Source organism: Carcharhinus amblyrhynchos, chromosome 30, assembly GCF_965287045.1.
Source record: "Carcharhinus amblyrhynchos chromosome 30, sCarAmb.v2.hapA, whole genome shotgun sequence".
In the NCBI taxonomy this organism is placed as follows: domain Eukaryota; kingdom Metazoa; phylum Chordata; class Chondrichthyes; order Carcharhiniformes; family Carcharhinidae; genus Carcharhinus; species Carcharhinus amblyrhynchos.
Window position 1 is genome coordinate 5,788,207 of NC_137353.1, and position 17,533 is coordinate 5,805,739.

Genomic DNA, 17,533 nt, shown 5'->3' on the forward strand with positions numbered 1-17,533 from the left:
GATCACATTTGGAATACTGTGTTCAGTTCTGGTCACCTTGCTATAAGAAGTATGTGGAAGCATTGGAGAGAGTGCAGAGGAGATTTACCAGGATGCTGCCTTGTTTGGAGAGTAGGTCTTATGAGGAAAGGTTGAGGGAGCTGGGGGCTTTTCTCTTTACAGCAGAGGAGGATGAGAGGCAACTTAATGGAGGTTTACAAGATGATGAGGAGGACAGATAGAGTGGACGTGCAGAGACTATTTCCTCAGGTGGATGTAGTTCTTACTAGGGGGTATAACTGTAAGGTTCATGGTGGGAGATATAGGAGGGATGTCCAAGGTAGATTCTTCACTCAGAGTGGTTGGGGTGTGGAATAGACTGCCTGCTGTGATAGTGGAGTCTGATACTTTAGGAACTTTCAAGCGGTTGATAGGCACACGGAGCACATCAGAATGATAGGGAGTGGGATCGCTTGATCTTGGGTTTGGACATAGCTCGGCACAACATCGAGGGCCGAAGGGCCTGTACTGTTTTATGTTTCTATGTTCTATTTAGGGATGGACAACAAATGCTGGTCTTGGTAGCAATGTCCACATCTCATGTAAAAGTAAAGGAAAAGAACTGACCATCCCTCATGTGTGATGTTAAGGAGTGCTGAGTTTCACAGTCAAATTGATCTTCCATTCCAATTAACTATACTTCCACTGCAGGATCATTAAGACCTCAGGCTGACTTTCTCTCCAGCACAATGCCAACAATAGCACCACAACATGATCTTGCTCAACAGAAACAACAAAGCAAAGCAAAAGCCCTCTGTCCAATCCATAGAATCCCTACAATGCAGAAGGAGGCCCATCGCATCTGCACCGACACTCCGAAAGAGCATCCTCCCCAAGCTGCCCCCCCCACCCCCCGGCCCATCAAATCCCCTGCCCTACCCCCATAACTTCACGCATTTACCATGGCCAATTCACCTAACCTACACATCTCTGGGCACCATCCACCTAACCTGCACATCTTTTGGAACGTGGGAGAAAACCAGAGCACCCGGAAGATACCCTCGCAGACACAGGGAGAATGTGTAGACTCCACACAGACAGTCATCCAAGGCTGGAATTGAACCTGGTGCTGAGAGGCAGCAGTGCTAACCACTGTGCCACTGCGCCATACTGTACCGTTCAGTGCCGCACCGGGTGGTGCTTCACCCACTCAGCCATCAGAACCTGGGGACATTGCATGGATGAGTGAGTACGGGTAAGGCATTATCTGCTGCAGCTATTAGACCAATTGGTGAACATCCCAGTGGGTACGGACTGAAGGCCATGAGCCAGCTGATATTTACAATGAGAATTGTAGGATCCACACTTTTCGGTCAAGTCGTTGAATAGTAAACATCTTTCCCTAAAATGCATTAAAATTTTGAGTCTTTGGTATATTTTCACAGCTAGTGCATAGAAAGGTTTGAATTTGTTCAGAGAATATAATTTAACCAACTGGCCCACGATTCAAATAATTTGAGCAGCAAAGAGAAATCCACATGACATTTCTGGATAAAGAATTTTGATAAAGGAAATTATACAGTGATTGTTAGACAATATATTGTCACCAGCAGATCCTACAGTTCAGTGAGCTCTCGCAGATGGAGGTTTCCTACCTCTGTCACAAAGATCTTTGTACTCTAATGCATTTTCTGGCTCGCATCACACATTATACTGGAAGCCTTGCAAAACTCTGCTGCCCACTCCCTAATTTGCTCACCCATCACCTCTGCGTTCGCTGACTTACATTGGCGCCCAGTCAAATTATACTTTATGGGAGGCAGCGGCCTTGTGGTATGGTTGCTGTACTAGTAATCCAGAGGCCCAGGGTAATGTTCTGGGGACCTGGGCTCAAATCCCACAATGGCAGATGGTGAAATCTGAACGCAATAAAAATTTGGAATCAAAAGTCTACTGACGACCACAAAACCATTGTCGATTGTCATGAAAATCCATCTGGTTCACTAATCCATTAGGGAAGGAAATCTCTCATTCTCACCTGGTCTGGCCTACATGAGTCCAGACCCACAGCCTTGTGGTGGACTCTCAACTGCCCTCAGGAGATGGGCAATAAATGCTGGCCCAGTCAGTGACACCCACATCCCATAAACAAAATTTAAAAAAAAAATCACTTTTTAAATTCTCAACCTTCTTTTCAAATCCTTCCACAATGGTATCCATCTTATCTCTGTAGCTTCCTTCAGCCCTACAACTCCCCTCCAATTCTAATCTCGAGCATCACGAATTTTAAATTGTCATAAGTGGCCATTCTGCTCGGGGCATGCACGGTGGGGTGGCATGGAGGTTAACACTACTGCCTCACAGTGCCAGGGACCTGGGTTCAGTTTCTGGCCTCAGGACACTGTCTGTGTGGAGTTTGTGCCTTCTCCCCATGTCTGCATGGGTGCTCCGGTTTCCCCCCACAGTCTGAAAGATGTGCTGGTTAGGGGCAACGACCATGATAAATTCTCCTTCCGTGTACCCGAACAGGCACCGGAGTATGGCGACTAGAAGATTTTCACAGTAACTTCATCGCAGTGTTAATGTAAGCCTACTTGTGACACTAATAAATAAACTTCAAACCATTTCTTCCATTCCTGGGCGCTAAACTCTGGAATTATAATCCTGAACTTTTCATTCTCTCTTTCCTTCTCCATGACCTTAAAACCTAAATCTTTTGGTCATCATCCCTAATAGCTTCACACGTGGTTCTGAGTCATATTTGTTTTTTGATCTTGCTGCTGTGAATCACCCCAGGACACTCTACAATGTTATTGACAATTTATAAGTGCAAGTTGCTTATAGCACAAGTCACTATTTGGTCACAGCCGTACATGCTGAAATCAGATATATAAATCAATTACTTAATGGCAAAATGAATGATCAAATTTGGCAGCAGAAGATTAGTCAGGCAGTAAACTTCAGCCAACATCACAAGGAGTGAGTGAAAATTTAAATTACATTTAACATCATTCACAAACAATTTCCCTTTCAGTGAGATCACCTCAGCACAGCGAGCAAACGAAAAGAACTCAACTTGTAGTCGTTAGCTCTAGTATGGAGTCCAGAAGAGAAATTACATAATAAAACAAGACGTAAGAGAATAACTCAATTAATATTGTTATTAAAAATATGCAGGACTCTGCCCAAAATACCTGCCCTAGCTCAGCAATGCACCATGTGCTGATTACTTGCACCAGTCTGCATGATATGCAGTCAAATCTGACCATGTGTGGAGACCAGGCTTCCTGCCATCTTTTCATTCTGCATCTGTGACAATGTTTTCCCAAGCCAATGAAAACAAATATATTTTCCCTCCATACAGACAACTTTTTTTAAGGGGGGGGCGGGGGGGGAAGCTTTTCAGTTTGGTACAGGAGTCATTTTGTTGTTTGCCACATTCCACTAAAGCATCACCATCTGGATATTCCACACAGGAATGAAAGCAGTGAAGCCTCTCCTTCCCCCACCTGCCAGCCCAGCCTGTACAGGACTCAAACATGCTTGGAATCCCAGATCAAAACAAACAGGATCAGGAATACGCGAGGTAAAAATCCCAAAATAATTTCATGGCAGCACTGGAATATTTTGAAATGCAAATCACACAAAGATCTGAACGTGCATTATTAAAATCCACACTAACATATAAACCAGCCTGTAGATGCAATCTTGCTCTGTCGAAATATAATCCCAACACTGAATCTATGTCCATTAGGCAGCAAGAATCAAGGCTCAGCATCTTTACATTGTGTATATTTGTGTGTAATTACATTGTGTACATTTGTATGTGTACTTTTGATAAATGCAGCAACTACACATTAAAATGCCAGGGGTGGCACGGTGGTTAGCACTGCTGCCTCATAGCGCCAGGGACACGGGTTCAACTCCTGGCTTGGGTCACCGTCTGTAGGGAGTCTGCATGTTCTCCCCATATCTACATGGGTTTCCTCCGGGTGCTCCAGTTTCTTCCCACAGTCCAAAAGATGTGGGAGTTAGGTGGATTGGCCATGGTAAACAGACCCTAGTGTCAGGTGGTTAATAGGGTAAATAAGTAGGGTTATGGGGATTGTGGTTGGTGCAGACTCGGTGGGCTGAATGGCCTCTTCTGCACTGTAGGGATTCTATGAAAATGCTACACTGACCGGTTTGAGAAACTAACCCACCAGGAGGATGTGCACAGCTTGTAAACAAACCCATTCAATCTTTTCTTGGCTGCCACTTAAATCACAAATCCATGATGACAAATTTCAGTTACCGGAAGTACGACATGTAAAAGATACACAAGATTTTTTTTCATCCCAGCTACGGTACACGCATTCTTCAGATTTTAATTGTTGACAAAATCCATTCACCTCCTTTGCTGATAAATGGACAACTTGTGGGTGGCTCGAATTTACTTGTTACCAAATCTGTTTTGACTCCTTTACACAAGTGGAGCAGTGACAGAAATGCCAGAAATCAAAATGTACAGCATTTCAAATACTAAAAAGGCAAATTAATGACTATCAGCTAGGTCGGTGCAATTTAAATTCGTGTTTGTGCAGATGTCTACGGATGCTACAATGTTTCAGAAAACAGGCCGTTTTACAGCCACTTTAGGATACAAATGTGAACCAAAAAATATATACCACCCATACATTGTAACAGGATTCGCAGTTTACTGTGTTCTTGAAGAAAGGCCTATGCTTAAATCAACATGATGCCTTGTAACAGCGCAGCAGTGAAAATCTGCAGCAGGGTATAGCACTGAATGTGAGTGACGCAGTGGTGCTGAAGTGCAGGGAGAAGGGGGGATGGGGGGGGGGGGGGAGGAGATGGTGGAAGGGTCTGGGTGTACAGCTTTCACTTACTGGTGGAGCTGCCCTGCATCTGGATAATGCATTTGGAATCCTTGCCAGTCTCCCTGGAGTTGAAGGGTCTGACCCGCACCGCCACTTTGACAGATGCCCCAGACATCTTGCTCTTTGTGCCGTTCTCTCAGTCACAGCGATCAGTCCCTGTAGCAAAAGATGACAATGGGGAGTTTAATTAACTAGAGCTCTCTATCTCTCTCTCTCACACACAAAACAGAAAAAAAAGGGCTGCCGCCACTGATGTTTTGCTGACTTTTCCAGCTGTTCCTGCTCCTCTAACATGGCTGCCAGCTCGGGGACCGCAGTCAGACTGACAGATGTTCAAAAACATCCTAAAATTTTCCTGAAGAAAATTAACAACAAAACCAGACCTTCCGAAAAACAGTTCTTCACACACAAGTGGCGGCAGATCTCGAAAATGAAAGGTTCAACCTTCCAGCCCTGAACACAAGTATTTTCCTTTTTATTTTTTAATTATATTACAAATATCACGCAATAGCAACCAGGTCTTGGAGTCAGCTTTTTAAAAAAATATATAAAAGGCACACACGCCCTTGACCTGCAATGAGACAAAACAAATCAATGATCTCCCTGACATTTTCCTACTGCGGGAAAAATAATCACATCTAAAAAGATAAAATTAAGTCTAGACTGAAACTTTATAAAGAAAACGCGTTATACCTACAGAGGAAGTTTTTAAACACACACATATATATGTTACAGATGAGTTTTTAAATGGGGAGGGGGGCGTTAAACTTCAGGACGAATTCACAATCGGATTGTTGCGCTTACTGTAGAGATTCCTGGGGTGGAGAGAGAGGGTGCACAGTGCAATCCCACTGAAGGAGGGGATGGGTTGGGGGCGAGATTGAGAGGAATATAAAGAGGGGAGTATGGATGGGATTGAGGGGAACATTGGGGATGGGATTGAGAGGAATGTAAGGGGGGGGAGGTGGGGATAAGAGAATGGAGGCGCCACATAGAAGGAGGGAATGGAGGGGAAGGGAGGAGGAGGAGGGGGAATGGAGGGAAGAGGAGGAGGGGGAATGGAGGGAAGGGGAGCAGGAGGGAATGGAGGAGGGGAGGAAGGGGGGAAGGCAAAGTAATGGGGGGAGGGAATGGAGGCACCGCTCCTCCTCCAATATACACATACACATCAGCTAGTTATATATTCACTGCATAATAGATGTGACAATAGTAAATCAAATCAAAATCAAATAACACATCTCTGTCTGAAAGACTTACCCTTGTGAGCAGTGGGCAGAGGGGCCGAGTTGAACAGCCGCTGGGCTGGGGAGTGGAGGTAACAATGTTACCGCCGCCTGCGGGTGGATACAATTGTAACCAATGGCTCCAAACTCATTCTCAGCACCAGCCGCGCCCGCCGACACTTTGTATCCACTCCATCGCCCCGGATACTCTCCCGCCTCAAGTCCGCCCCAAGCTACAAATGCAAATTTCGGATATTTCTGTGTTGCAGAATGACAGCAAAACCGGGAATCTTTTCCTTCTTTCTGTTGTACCTGATCCTCCTGCTGCCCGTCCTCCCTCCCCGGAGGAGCAGAGTGCCGACACCGAGCCCGCTGCCCCCTTAGCACATTACGTCAGCCTCCCCTCTGACTGACAGGGCGGCTGCCCAATGGCAGTGCGAGCCCCGGCCCGGCGCACCGACTCCACCAATCGGAGCGCTCCGGAGGCGGGACCTCTGCCCGGCAATGACGTAACGATGCGGGCTTTCTGTCAAAGCGGCTGGACTGAGCTGTGCTGCCCCCTGGCAGCAGGAGGTTGTACAGCAAAGGCTGCCTCCTGGAGCGGGAGAGGGAGGAAAAGAGGCTATCAAACAGGAGACTGATACCCTACCTCATTCTTTGGTTTATTATTGTCACATGTATTAGGATACAGTGAAAAATATTGTTAATCCCATACTGTACAAAGAAAGCATACCATACATACAGAATGAAAGGAGAAAGTGCAGAATGTAGTGCTACAGTCATAGACTGGATCCTGAACTTCCTAACTCTCAGACCACAATCAGTAAGGATAGGCAACAACACCTCATCCACAATCATCCTCAACACCGATGCCCCACAAGGCGGTGTTTTTAGCCCCCTACTATACTTATAGACCTACGACTGTGCAGCCAAATTCCCCTCCAATTCGATTTTGAAGTCTGCTGATAACAGCAACGTAGTGGGTCAGATCTCAAGCAATGACAAGACAGAGTACAGGAATGAGATAGAGAATCTGGTCAACTGGTGTGGCAACAATAATCTCTCCCTCAATGTCAACAAAGCAGATTGTCATCGACTTAGGAAGTGTAAAGGAGAACATGCCACTTGCTACATCAATGGGGACGAAGTAGAAATGGTTGAGAGTTTCTGCTGTCAGAGCTTTGACTGGACTTACCTTACATTAAATTGATCTTTCTCTACATCCTAGCTCTGACTGTAACACTACATTCTGCACACAGTTTCTCTATGAATGGTATGCTTTCTGTATAGCACACAAGGAACAATACTTTTCACTGTATGCTAATACAGTGAAAATAAATCAAATCAAAATCAAAGCTAGGATGTAGAGAAAGATCAACTTAATGAAAGGTAGGTTCATTCAAAAGTCTGACAGCAGCAGGGAAGAAGTTGTTCTTGAGTCAGTTGGTGCATGACTTCAGGCTTTTATATCTTTTTCCTGACGGAAGAAATTGGTGTGGATATGCCAGCATTGGACTGGGGTAAATACAGTAAAAAGTCTGACAACACCAGGTTTAAATCCAACCAATTTATTTAATAGTAAACTCACTAGCTTTCGGGTTTGTCCCTTCGTCAGCTGAATGGAGAGTTCTAGCCTCAGAGAGGGCATATAAAAGTTACAGTTTACAGATTACTGCTTCTTCCACTCACGTTGTCAGCCTCTTTAGGACTTGAACAGCAGGTTAGGTGTAAAGATTCGCATTCTAATCAGTAATCTGAAAACCGTCTGTGCTTTATATGCTCTGTCTGAGGCCAGAACTCTCCATTCACCTGACGAAGGGACAAACCCGAAAGCTTGTGAGTTTACTATCAAATAAATCGGTTGGATTTAAACCAGGAAGAAATTGGAACAGAGAATGTCAGGGTGTGTGGGGTCTTTAATTATGCTTAATGATTTGTTATTGTTATGTTGTTAGGATACAGTGTAAAGTCTTCTTTCTTTGTGGTATACGGGATTTTTTACAATCACCTGCAAGAAAATAGACAGGGCTTCAGTTTAATGAGCATCTTATGGGGAGTCATTCAGACTCGAAACATTGGTTCTATTCTCTCCCCACAGATGCTGTCAGACCTGCTGAGATTTTTCAGCATTTTCTGTTTGTGTTCCAGATTCCAGCATCCACAGCAAATTTGTTTTTACCTGTAAATTGTCACCTCTAGGAGCAGACCCATGGGGAGTTCTTCTAACATTCCCACGCCAATTTGCAATGGATACTCAAAGATTTCAGATGTGATCAGAAGGGGATCCAGAATTTGAAGAACAGCCCCTTCTGTTAGGGGAAAGTGGGGCTGCAACCCTTCCCACATTAGACAAACTAGGAAGTCTCACAACAACAGGTTGAAGTCCAAAAGGTTTATTTGGAATTATGAGCTTTCAGAGTGAATGGAGAGATAGGTTTTACAAACACGGCATATATAGACAAAGACACAATTGCAAGATAATGATTGGAATGCCAGTCTTTTCAGGTAATCAAGTCTTTACAGACAGTGCCAGTGGAGAGAGGGTGTAAAAAAGGTGTGAATTGTCTCGTCAGGACAATGAGTAGGATTTTGCACACCAGGCCAAATGGTATACTCACCCTAGTCAAACTCCAGCATCTTCATACATTGAGCAAAAACTATGAAAAGTAGTCTCACTTGGCCTCTGAAATGGCCTAGCAAGCCACGCAGTTCAAGAACAATAGATGCTGGATAGTCAGTGACGCCCATGTCCCATGAATGACTTTTTAAAAAATCCACAGCTGCAATTCTTTTGCTTCAGCTGTCCAGCATTTGTCACTTTCTGCTTTTGATTGCACATAGCATTACAACTTTTCAACTGATGTACTGTGAAGTGCTTTGGGTTATATACAGGGATCATAGTTGTTAGTTTAGTGGCCAACTCATGCTCAACTTCTTTCGACGGAAGCCAGTGTGGTCTGGATGGGTGTGAATCATGTGGGGATGGAACACCACTTAATTGTGACTCATTTTCAAACACACTCATTTATCAACTGCTGCTATATTTCCCCTACGTTTCAAACACAGTCAAACGTCAGTCAGCATCTGCAATGAACAGTAGAGAACTAAGGTCTACATCTGAAATATTACCTGTCCTCTCCTCCTAGGGAACCTGATGAGTGCCCCCAGCACTTTCTGTATTTGCTTAAATTCACAAGGCATCCTCAACATTAAACAAAAAGCTTGGAAGTTTCCATATTTTCAAAAGAATATTTCAGTACTTCACAGAAAGCCACTGTAAAATGGAAATAGTCCATCAGAATGGAAATTCCCTCAATGTCAACACAACAAAGGAGATTGTCACCAACTTCAGGAAGCGTAGAGGAGAACATACCCCTGTCTACATCAACGGAGATAAAGTAGAAATGGTCGAGAGCTTCAAGCTTTTAGGTGTCCAAATCACCAACAACCTGTTCTGGTTTGCTCAATGCTGACACTATAGTTACAAAAGCCCACCAATGCCTCTACTTTCTCAGGAGGCTAAGGAAATTTGGCATGTCAGCTACGACTCTGTCAGAGCTGCTGAGATTTTTCAGCATTTTCTGTTTTTGTTCCAGATTCCAGCATCCACAGCAAATTTGTTTTTAACCTGTAAACTGTCACCTCTAGGAACAGATCCACGGGGAGTTCTTCTAACATTCCCACACCACTTTGCAATGGATATTCAAAGGTTTCGGATGTGATCAGAAGGGGAGCCAGAATTTGAAGAACAGCCCCTTCCATTCGGGGGAAGTGGGCCTACAACCCTTCCCACATTGAACAAACTAAGAAGTCTCACAACAACAAGTTACAGTCCAAAAGGTTTACAGATGCACCATAGAAAGCATTCTTTCTGGTTGTATCACAGCTTGGTATGGCTACTGCTCTGCCCAAGACCACAAGGACCTACAAAAGTCGTGAATGTAGCCCAATCCATCACACAAACCAGCCTCCCATCCATTGACTGTCTACACTTCCTGTTGCCTTGGCAAAGCAGCCAGCATAATCAAGGACCCCATGCACCCCGGACATTCTCTCTTCCACTTTCTTCTGTTGGGAAAAAGATACAAAAGTCTGAGGTCACGTACCAACCGACTCAAGAACAGCTTCTTCCCTGCTGCTGTCAGATTATTGAATGGATATATCTTACATTAAGCTGATCTTTTGCTACATCCTAGCTATGACTGTAACACCACATTCTGCACTCTCTCGTTTCCTTCTCTATGAACAGTATGTTTTGTCTGTATAGCGTGGAAGAAACAATACTTTTCACTGTATGTTAACACATGACAATAATAAAATCAAATCAAATAATCCCATAAGGACTTTTCTCACCACATCCATGTTTAAGTTTGTATTTATTACAGAATCTACACACTGAATTTTCAAGGCTCTTATGAATAAATAAAAATATTTGTTGTTTGATGTTTTAGCAACTTGGAAAGAATTGTGGAAAAGCAGGGTTTCACCCGTTACAAAAAGTGTTACGAACAGAACAACTGTTAATCTTAAAAACAAAGAAAGATTTACAGCGCTGAAGATCAGTCAGCCCTTTGATTTGATTTATTGTCACATGTATTGAGTGAAAAGTATCGTTTCTTGCACGCTATACAGACAGCATACCGTTTATAGAGAAGGAAAGGAGATAGTGCAGAATGCAGAGTTACAGTCATAACTAGGGTATAGACAAAGATCAGCTTAATGCAAGGTAGGTCAATTCAAAAGTTTGGTGGCAGCAGGGAAGAAGCTGTTATTGAATCAGTTGCTGCTTGATCTCAGACTTTTATATCTTTTTCCCGACAGAAGAAGGTGGAAGAGAGAACGTCCAGGCTGCACGGGGTCCTTGATTTTCCAAGGCAGTATGGTGGCATAGTGGTTAGCACTGCTGCCTCACAGCGCCAGAGACCTGAGTTCAATTCCCAGCTTGGGTCACTGTCCGTATGCAGTTTGCATGTTCTCCCCATGTCTGCATTGCTTTCTTCCCACAGTCCAAAAGACATGCTGGTTAGATGCATTGGCCATGCTAAATTCTCCACAGTGTACCTGAACACTCATGCGAATGTGAGGTGACTAGTGGATTTTCACAGTAACTTCATTGCAGTGTTAATGTAAGCCCACTTGTAACACTAATAAATAAATTTTCATCGTAAACAGAGTCAATGGATGGGAGGCTGGTTTGCATGATGGACTGGGCTTCATTCACACAACCCTTTGTAGGTCCTTGCAGTCTTGGACAGAGCAGGAGCCATACCAAGCTGTGATACAACCGAATGAATGTTTCCTACAGTACATCTGTAAAGGTTGGTGAGAGTCGTAGCATATATGCCAAATTTCCTTAGTCTTCTGAGAAAGTAGGGGCATTGGTGGGTTTTCTTTGTGTTTGCTAAGTAAAGCCGTACGCCACCTTCCAGCCAGGTTTCAATCTATGAAATCTCAAGTGCATGTCCAACTGTTTTTTTCAAATGGGTTCAGGGGTTTTCATCTTATTTACCCTTTAAGAAAGGAAACTCCAGCTTCCCACCATCTCAAGTCATTGAATTCTGCAAAGATGAATCATCAAATAAAAATACAGCTTCCCGAAGGTGTTGGGGCAACTTGTGGAAGTTGAACCATGACATGATTAGAGATGATGAACAACATTTTAACAACCCAAATCATTACAGCAGTACTCACTCACTAGCTCTGAAAAATCAGGTATGTCTTTAAAATTTTAGAATTCTTTCGGTTGCGAACTTAAAATCAACACTTGATTGCGATGTCATTGTTGTTGTTCTCTTCATACACCTTGTAGCGTGCAAGGCATACTCTCACCTGTTCCCATAGTAAGGTTTTCCCGGATGAGGTCACTGGCCTGTCAGAAGAGGGTATTAGCTTGAGGAGCGCCACTCCTCAATTAAGCATGGCATCAGGAATCTCACCCACTTTCACCACCTACCATTGGCATGTGTTGGAAGAATTTTTTAAGATTTCCACTAGTCAAGATAATGGATAATAATGATGATATATCATAGAAGCAGAAATAAGTGCTGAGGCTTCTTGAACCTACTCCACCATTCTATTATCTTTTTTATTTATTCATAGGACATGGACATCACTGGCTAGCCAGCATTTATTGCCCATCCCCAGTTACCTGAGAGCAGTTTAGAATCAACCACATTGCTGTGGCTCTGGAGTCACATTTAGGCCAGACTAGGTAAGGATGGCAGATTTCCTTCACTAATAGAAGTTAGTGAACCAGATGGGTATAATCCAACATCGACAATGGTTTCAAATATTCCAGATATTTTTTATTAAATTCAAATTCCACCATTTGCCAGGTCCCCAGAACATTAGCTGAGTTTCTGGGTTAATAGTCTAGCAGTAATACCACTAATAATTAGATGATGTTGGGTCTGTGTGTCAACTCCATTTACCTGCAGTCACCAATTTGACACGTAGCTAAACAGGAAGTCAATTTATCTTTGAAATACAGACCAGCACGGTGGTTAGCACTGCTACCTCACAGCACCAGAGGCTCGAGTTGGATTCCACCCTTGGGTTCCTGTGTGCAGTTTCCACACTCTTCCCTTGTCTACGTGGGTTTCCTCCAGGTGCTCCAGTTTCCTCGCACAACCCAAAAATGTGCAGATTAGGTGGATTAGCCATGCTAAATTGCCCCTTAATGATGTGTAGGTTAGTTGGATTGGCCAAGGCATGGGATATTGGGAATAGGGTGGAGGGGAGAGGGCCTGGATGGGACACTCAGTCGGTGCAGATTTCCTGGGCCGGATGGCCTCTTTCTGCACTGGCAGGATTTTATGATTTGTCTAATTGTGCTAAACCTTCCTCCAAATGCAACTTATGTTATTTAAGACTTTACAATAAACTGAAGGAAGTCTCACCATCAGTTCTATTTCTTAGTGATTTCACTGCTTTAGATCACCGATTAACAATACATGGGTTGTGATCAGCAAGTATTACTGCAGGTATATTTGTGCTAATACCTGTGTAAGTGTGGCTTATTGCAGTTAAAAAATGTTTTTGCTTCTTTTATCTATAGGGAACGTCATTGTAACTCTCAAACTCGACTATAACATTATGACCTAAACTATCACCACAATAATCAACACTCAGCATGAAGAACCCGAAGTAAAATTCTAGTCTATAGTCTCATTGAACTGTGACACTTACAGAATCCTGTGAATTTCAAATATGGACAATGGCATCTCGCAGTGGCAGGTGGAATGGAGGATATACATCTGCTATATTATTATGAGATGGATTGACTTTTGCCCACAGATTTCTGGATACCACACAGCAGAATCAAAAATACACCTAGCGGAAGGGATTAAAACAATTCTCCCAACATGAGAGAATGGACAAGTAGCAAGTTTAAAAATTCTGCCACTCCCAATCCCTCATCACTGGCTCTAAGTATTATAATATGTTGTAGATTTTTGGTAAAGGAGTAAAGGGTGTGGAGAAATATTTTAAATGTAGATACTTTTTAAACTTATTCTTTCACAAGATGTGGGCATAGCTGGTATTTTAAAGTTTTTTTATTAGTCACAAGTAAGGCTTACATTAACTATGCAATGAAGTTACTGTGAAATTCTCCTAATCACCATAGTCTGACGCCTGTTTGGGTTAATGCACCTAACCAGCATGTTTTTCAGAATATGGGAGGAAACCAGAACACCTGGAGGAAACCCATGCAAACACAGGGAGAACATGCAAATTCCACACAGACAGTGACCCAAGCCAGGAATTGAACCTTCGTCCCTGGCGCTGTGAAGCAGCAGTGCTAACTGCTTTGTTACCATGTCATCCCTCACTGACATTGAACCGTGTGGCACATTGGGCTATTTCAGACGGGCGGTTAAGAGTCAATCACATTGCTGTGGCGCTGAAGTCACATGTAAGCCAAACTGGGTAAGAATGGTAGATGTCTTGCCCAAAAGGACATTTGTGAACCAGATGGGTTTTTAGAACAATGGCTTCCTGGTCATCATCACAGAAATTAATTTTTAAATTCTAGATTATTGATTAAATTGAAATTCCACCAGCTGGCATGCAGTGGGGAGGATGATGATATCCACTGACATTACCATGATATCATCATCCACCCCACTGCATTGCATTCAACGATCAGATAGTTTAAAATTCCTATTTGGGTTGGATGTAGAAAATCAAGACCACTGCACCAAAGAAAGAAATTAATATCAAGTGTACCACAATGAGAAAACTAAATTCTCCATGTTAAATATAAAAAAAAAATGCACTTTCCAGGAATTCAGCGTCACATTTCTAATAGGTGAACCTACATTCCAGTTCAACCTTCCTTTTAACTATAACCAGCCTTTCAAAACCACAAGTGGTGCCAGGCCTCAGCTCTCACCCACATTTTTCTGTCATCTAAATATTTTCCGAGTAAAACTCAGAGGCTGAAATGGACTAGATATCATATTTAACCCTGAGAGTATATTCCAAGGATGTCTGTGCTATCACCGAGACTTTCCAATTCCACTTCTATAACATTGCCCGACACTGCCCCCGCCTCAGCTCATCCGCTACTGAAACCTCATCCATGGCTTTGATACTTCAAAATTAGACTTTCCCCAAGGTCAGGCTCCCACCTTCTATCCGCACCCCCCCCACCCCCAATAAACTTGGTGTCATCCATAATGCAGCTGCCCGTACAAAGCTCCATTAACCCATCACAAGAGTCACAAAGCAGAATTTTACAGGCCCGCCCGCCACAGGAATTGGAGCAGGCGAGGTGCAGACCATGGAAAGGTCCATTGACCTCGGGTGGGATTTTACAGTTTCCAGATGAGCAAGGTAGTAAAGTCCTGACCATAGTCGTACAGAGCAGAAAAGGCCACTCGGCTCATTGAGCCTGCACCAACAATACCATTCGAGTCTTGCTAATCCCATCACTGTACGTGCTAACCTACAATGGCTCTCAGCTAAGCAACATCTCCAATTTGAAATTTGCACCCACCGTAGCCTTGGCCCTCCCCATTTCTAATCTCCTCTTGTACCACAACCCTCCAGAATATCTGTGTTCCTGCATTTCTGGCCTCTTGAGCATACTCAGTCTTAATCACACTGGCTGCCCTTCAGCTCCCTAAGCTCCAAGCTGTTTTTTCCTCCTTAAACCACTCAACCTTTCCTTCAAGCTTACCCCTTTGACTTGATTTATCATTGTCATATCTATTAATATACAGTGAAAAATATTGTTTCTTGCACACTATACAAAGCATACTGTACGTAGAGGAAAGGAAAGGAGAGAGTGCAGCATGTAATATACAGTCATAGCTAGGGTGGAAATATCAAAATGCGAGGTAGGTCCACTCAAAAAAATCATTTTGAGGTGGCTCAGTGTCAAATTTTGCTTCAGAATGCTCCTGTGGCATGTGTGGAGACATTTTATTACACTAAAAGTGCTCTGTAGACTCAATTTATTGCTGTAATTGTTCTATATATGTTTGGGTTGCAGAAATGCTTTAGATGTGTATATTTTCCTGAAATCTCAACTAGGATAAAGACAGCTCTGTTATTCTACAAGTCTTTTCGTGTTACAAAACTGTTTCATTTATATACCAGCAAAATGCACCTCCAACTCCTGACACTTCTTCAGCTTTCAATTAACAAGCAGCAGAGAAGTTGTCTGAACATTGGCGAGCAACTGAGAATCGGAGACAGGCTTGTTGATAGAGCAGGAAAGCCATAGAATGGTACAGCACTCAACAGTAGCAACGTCGATAGAAAAATCGGCTGAGGCGCGCATGGTGGCACAGTGGTTATCGCTGCTGCCTCCCAGCACCAGAGACCTGGTTTAATTCCAGCCTCAGGTGACTGTGTGGAGTTGGCACATTCTCCCAGTGTCTGCTTGGGTTTCCTCCCACAGTCCAAAGATGTATGGGTTAGGTAGATTGGCCACGTTAAATTGTCCCTTAACGTCTCAAGATGTGGGCGGCGGGGAGAGGGGGGGAGAGAGAGAAGAGAGAGAGAGAGAGAGAGAGAGAGAGAGAGAGAGAGAGAGAGAGAGAGAGAGAGAGAGAGAGAGGATTAGCAGGGTAAATGCGTGGCATTACAGGGATGGGCCTGGGTAAAATGCTCTGTCAGACAGTCAGTGCAGGCTGGATAAGCTAAATGACATCTTCCTGCACTACAGGGATTCTACGGTTCAATGAAACTGACTGAGGGTTAACAGTTGTTCTTCACACTGGAGGAAGATTATGGTTGAGTACCCCATAGGACAGTATTAGGACCCCGGTTTCTCTTCAGATATATTAATAACCCAGACCTTTGTAAACAGGGCACAATTTCAAAGTTTGCAGTTGATACTGAACTTAAAAGTATTCTGAAGGGTCATCCAGACTCAAAACGTTGGCTCGATTCTCTCCCCACAGATGCTGTCAGACCTGCTGAAAATTTCAAGCATTTTCTGTTTTTGTTTCAGATTCTAGCATCTACAGTAATTTGCTTTTATTTAAAAGTATTCCACGCTGAGGAGGTTGGTGTAGAACTTCAAAAGGACATGAACAAGTTAATGAAGCAGGAAGTCAGGTGGAGATTGAAATGCAATGGGGAGAAATGTGAAGCAATTTTTTTTTAAAAGGAAGAACATGCAGAGGCAATATTTTATTTATTAGTGTCACAGGTAAGCTTACATTAACACTGCAATGAAGTCACTGTGAAAATTCCCCTAGTCGCCACACCCCGATGGCTGCTCAGGAGAATTTAGCATGGCCAACGCACCTAACCAGTTTGTCTTTCAGAGTATGGGACCACTCACTGCAGACGTTAGCAGCAATACAACAAAACACCAGAAACCAGAGCACCCGGAGGAAACATACATAGACAAGGGAGAACATGCAGACTCCTCACAGACAGTAAACCCATGTCCCTGGCACTGAGAGACAGCAGTGCTACCCACTGTGCTGCCCATGTATTTCCTCCTTTCATACCTCCTATCTTTAGGACCGTAACACAATCAAATTCCTAAAGATGTGGCAGCTATATAAATGCTGCACAAAATCCTGGCATGAATTTTTCAGAAAGACATCTCTACGTCAAATATATCAGCTTGGTCGTAAACAGAAAGCTACACCCACCACACGTTGCAGGGAGCAACTGATTCATGCTTTGATTGTGTTTTGTTGTATTGCTGCTAACGTCTGCTGTGAGTCAGTGACTCTCTCCAGTCATCAGCGAGGGTGACGTCTTTCAGCCAGTAGTATTTTGAACACAATCAGAAATTGCCTGTAACTCATAGGCTGACTAAGGAACTCTAAGTGGCCAACCAGTGGTTTAACTATTAATTGATGCAAGTCCTTAACAAAAACAGCAAGCTTTTCAGTATGAGTGTATCTGCAGTGACCCATTGTACCAGCACTGATACTTGAATGCTTAATTTCAGCTTAACACTCTTTTTTGACCACTGAA

The 17,533-nt window shown here is 43.4% G+C and overlaps 1 protein-coding gene across 21 annotated transcripts in view; it reads right to left on the reverse strand.

The window, feature by feature from the left end:
• Window positions 1-6,473, reverse strand: part of kif1b (kinesin family member 1B) — a 223,871-nt gene extending 217,398 nt beyond the window's left edge. For all 21 annotated transcript variants that reach the window (XM_080215363.1, XM_080215361.1, XM_080215347.1 and 18 more), the window contains exons 1-2: window positions 6,117-6,473; window positions 4,869-5,015 (exon numbers count right to left, since the gene is read on the reverse strand). In XM_080215363.1, coding sequence (XP_080071489.1) covers window positions 4,869-4,974 — 106 coding nt within the window. In that variant the 5' untranslated portion in view covers window positions 4,975-5,015; window positions 6,117-6,473. The remainder of the gene's footprint in view (window positions 1-4,868; window positions 5,016-6,116) is intronic.
• Window positions 6,474-17,533: the final 11,060 nt, after the last annotated feature.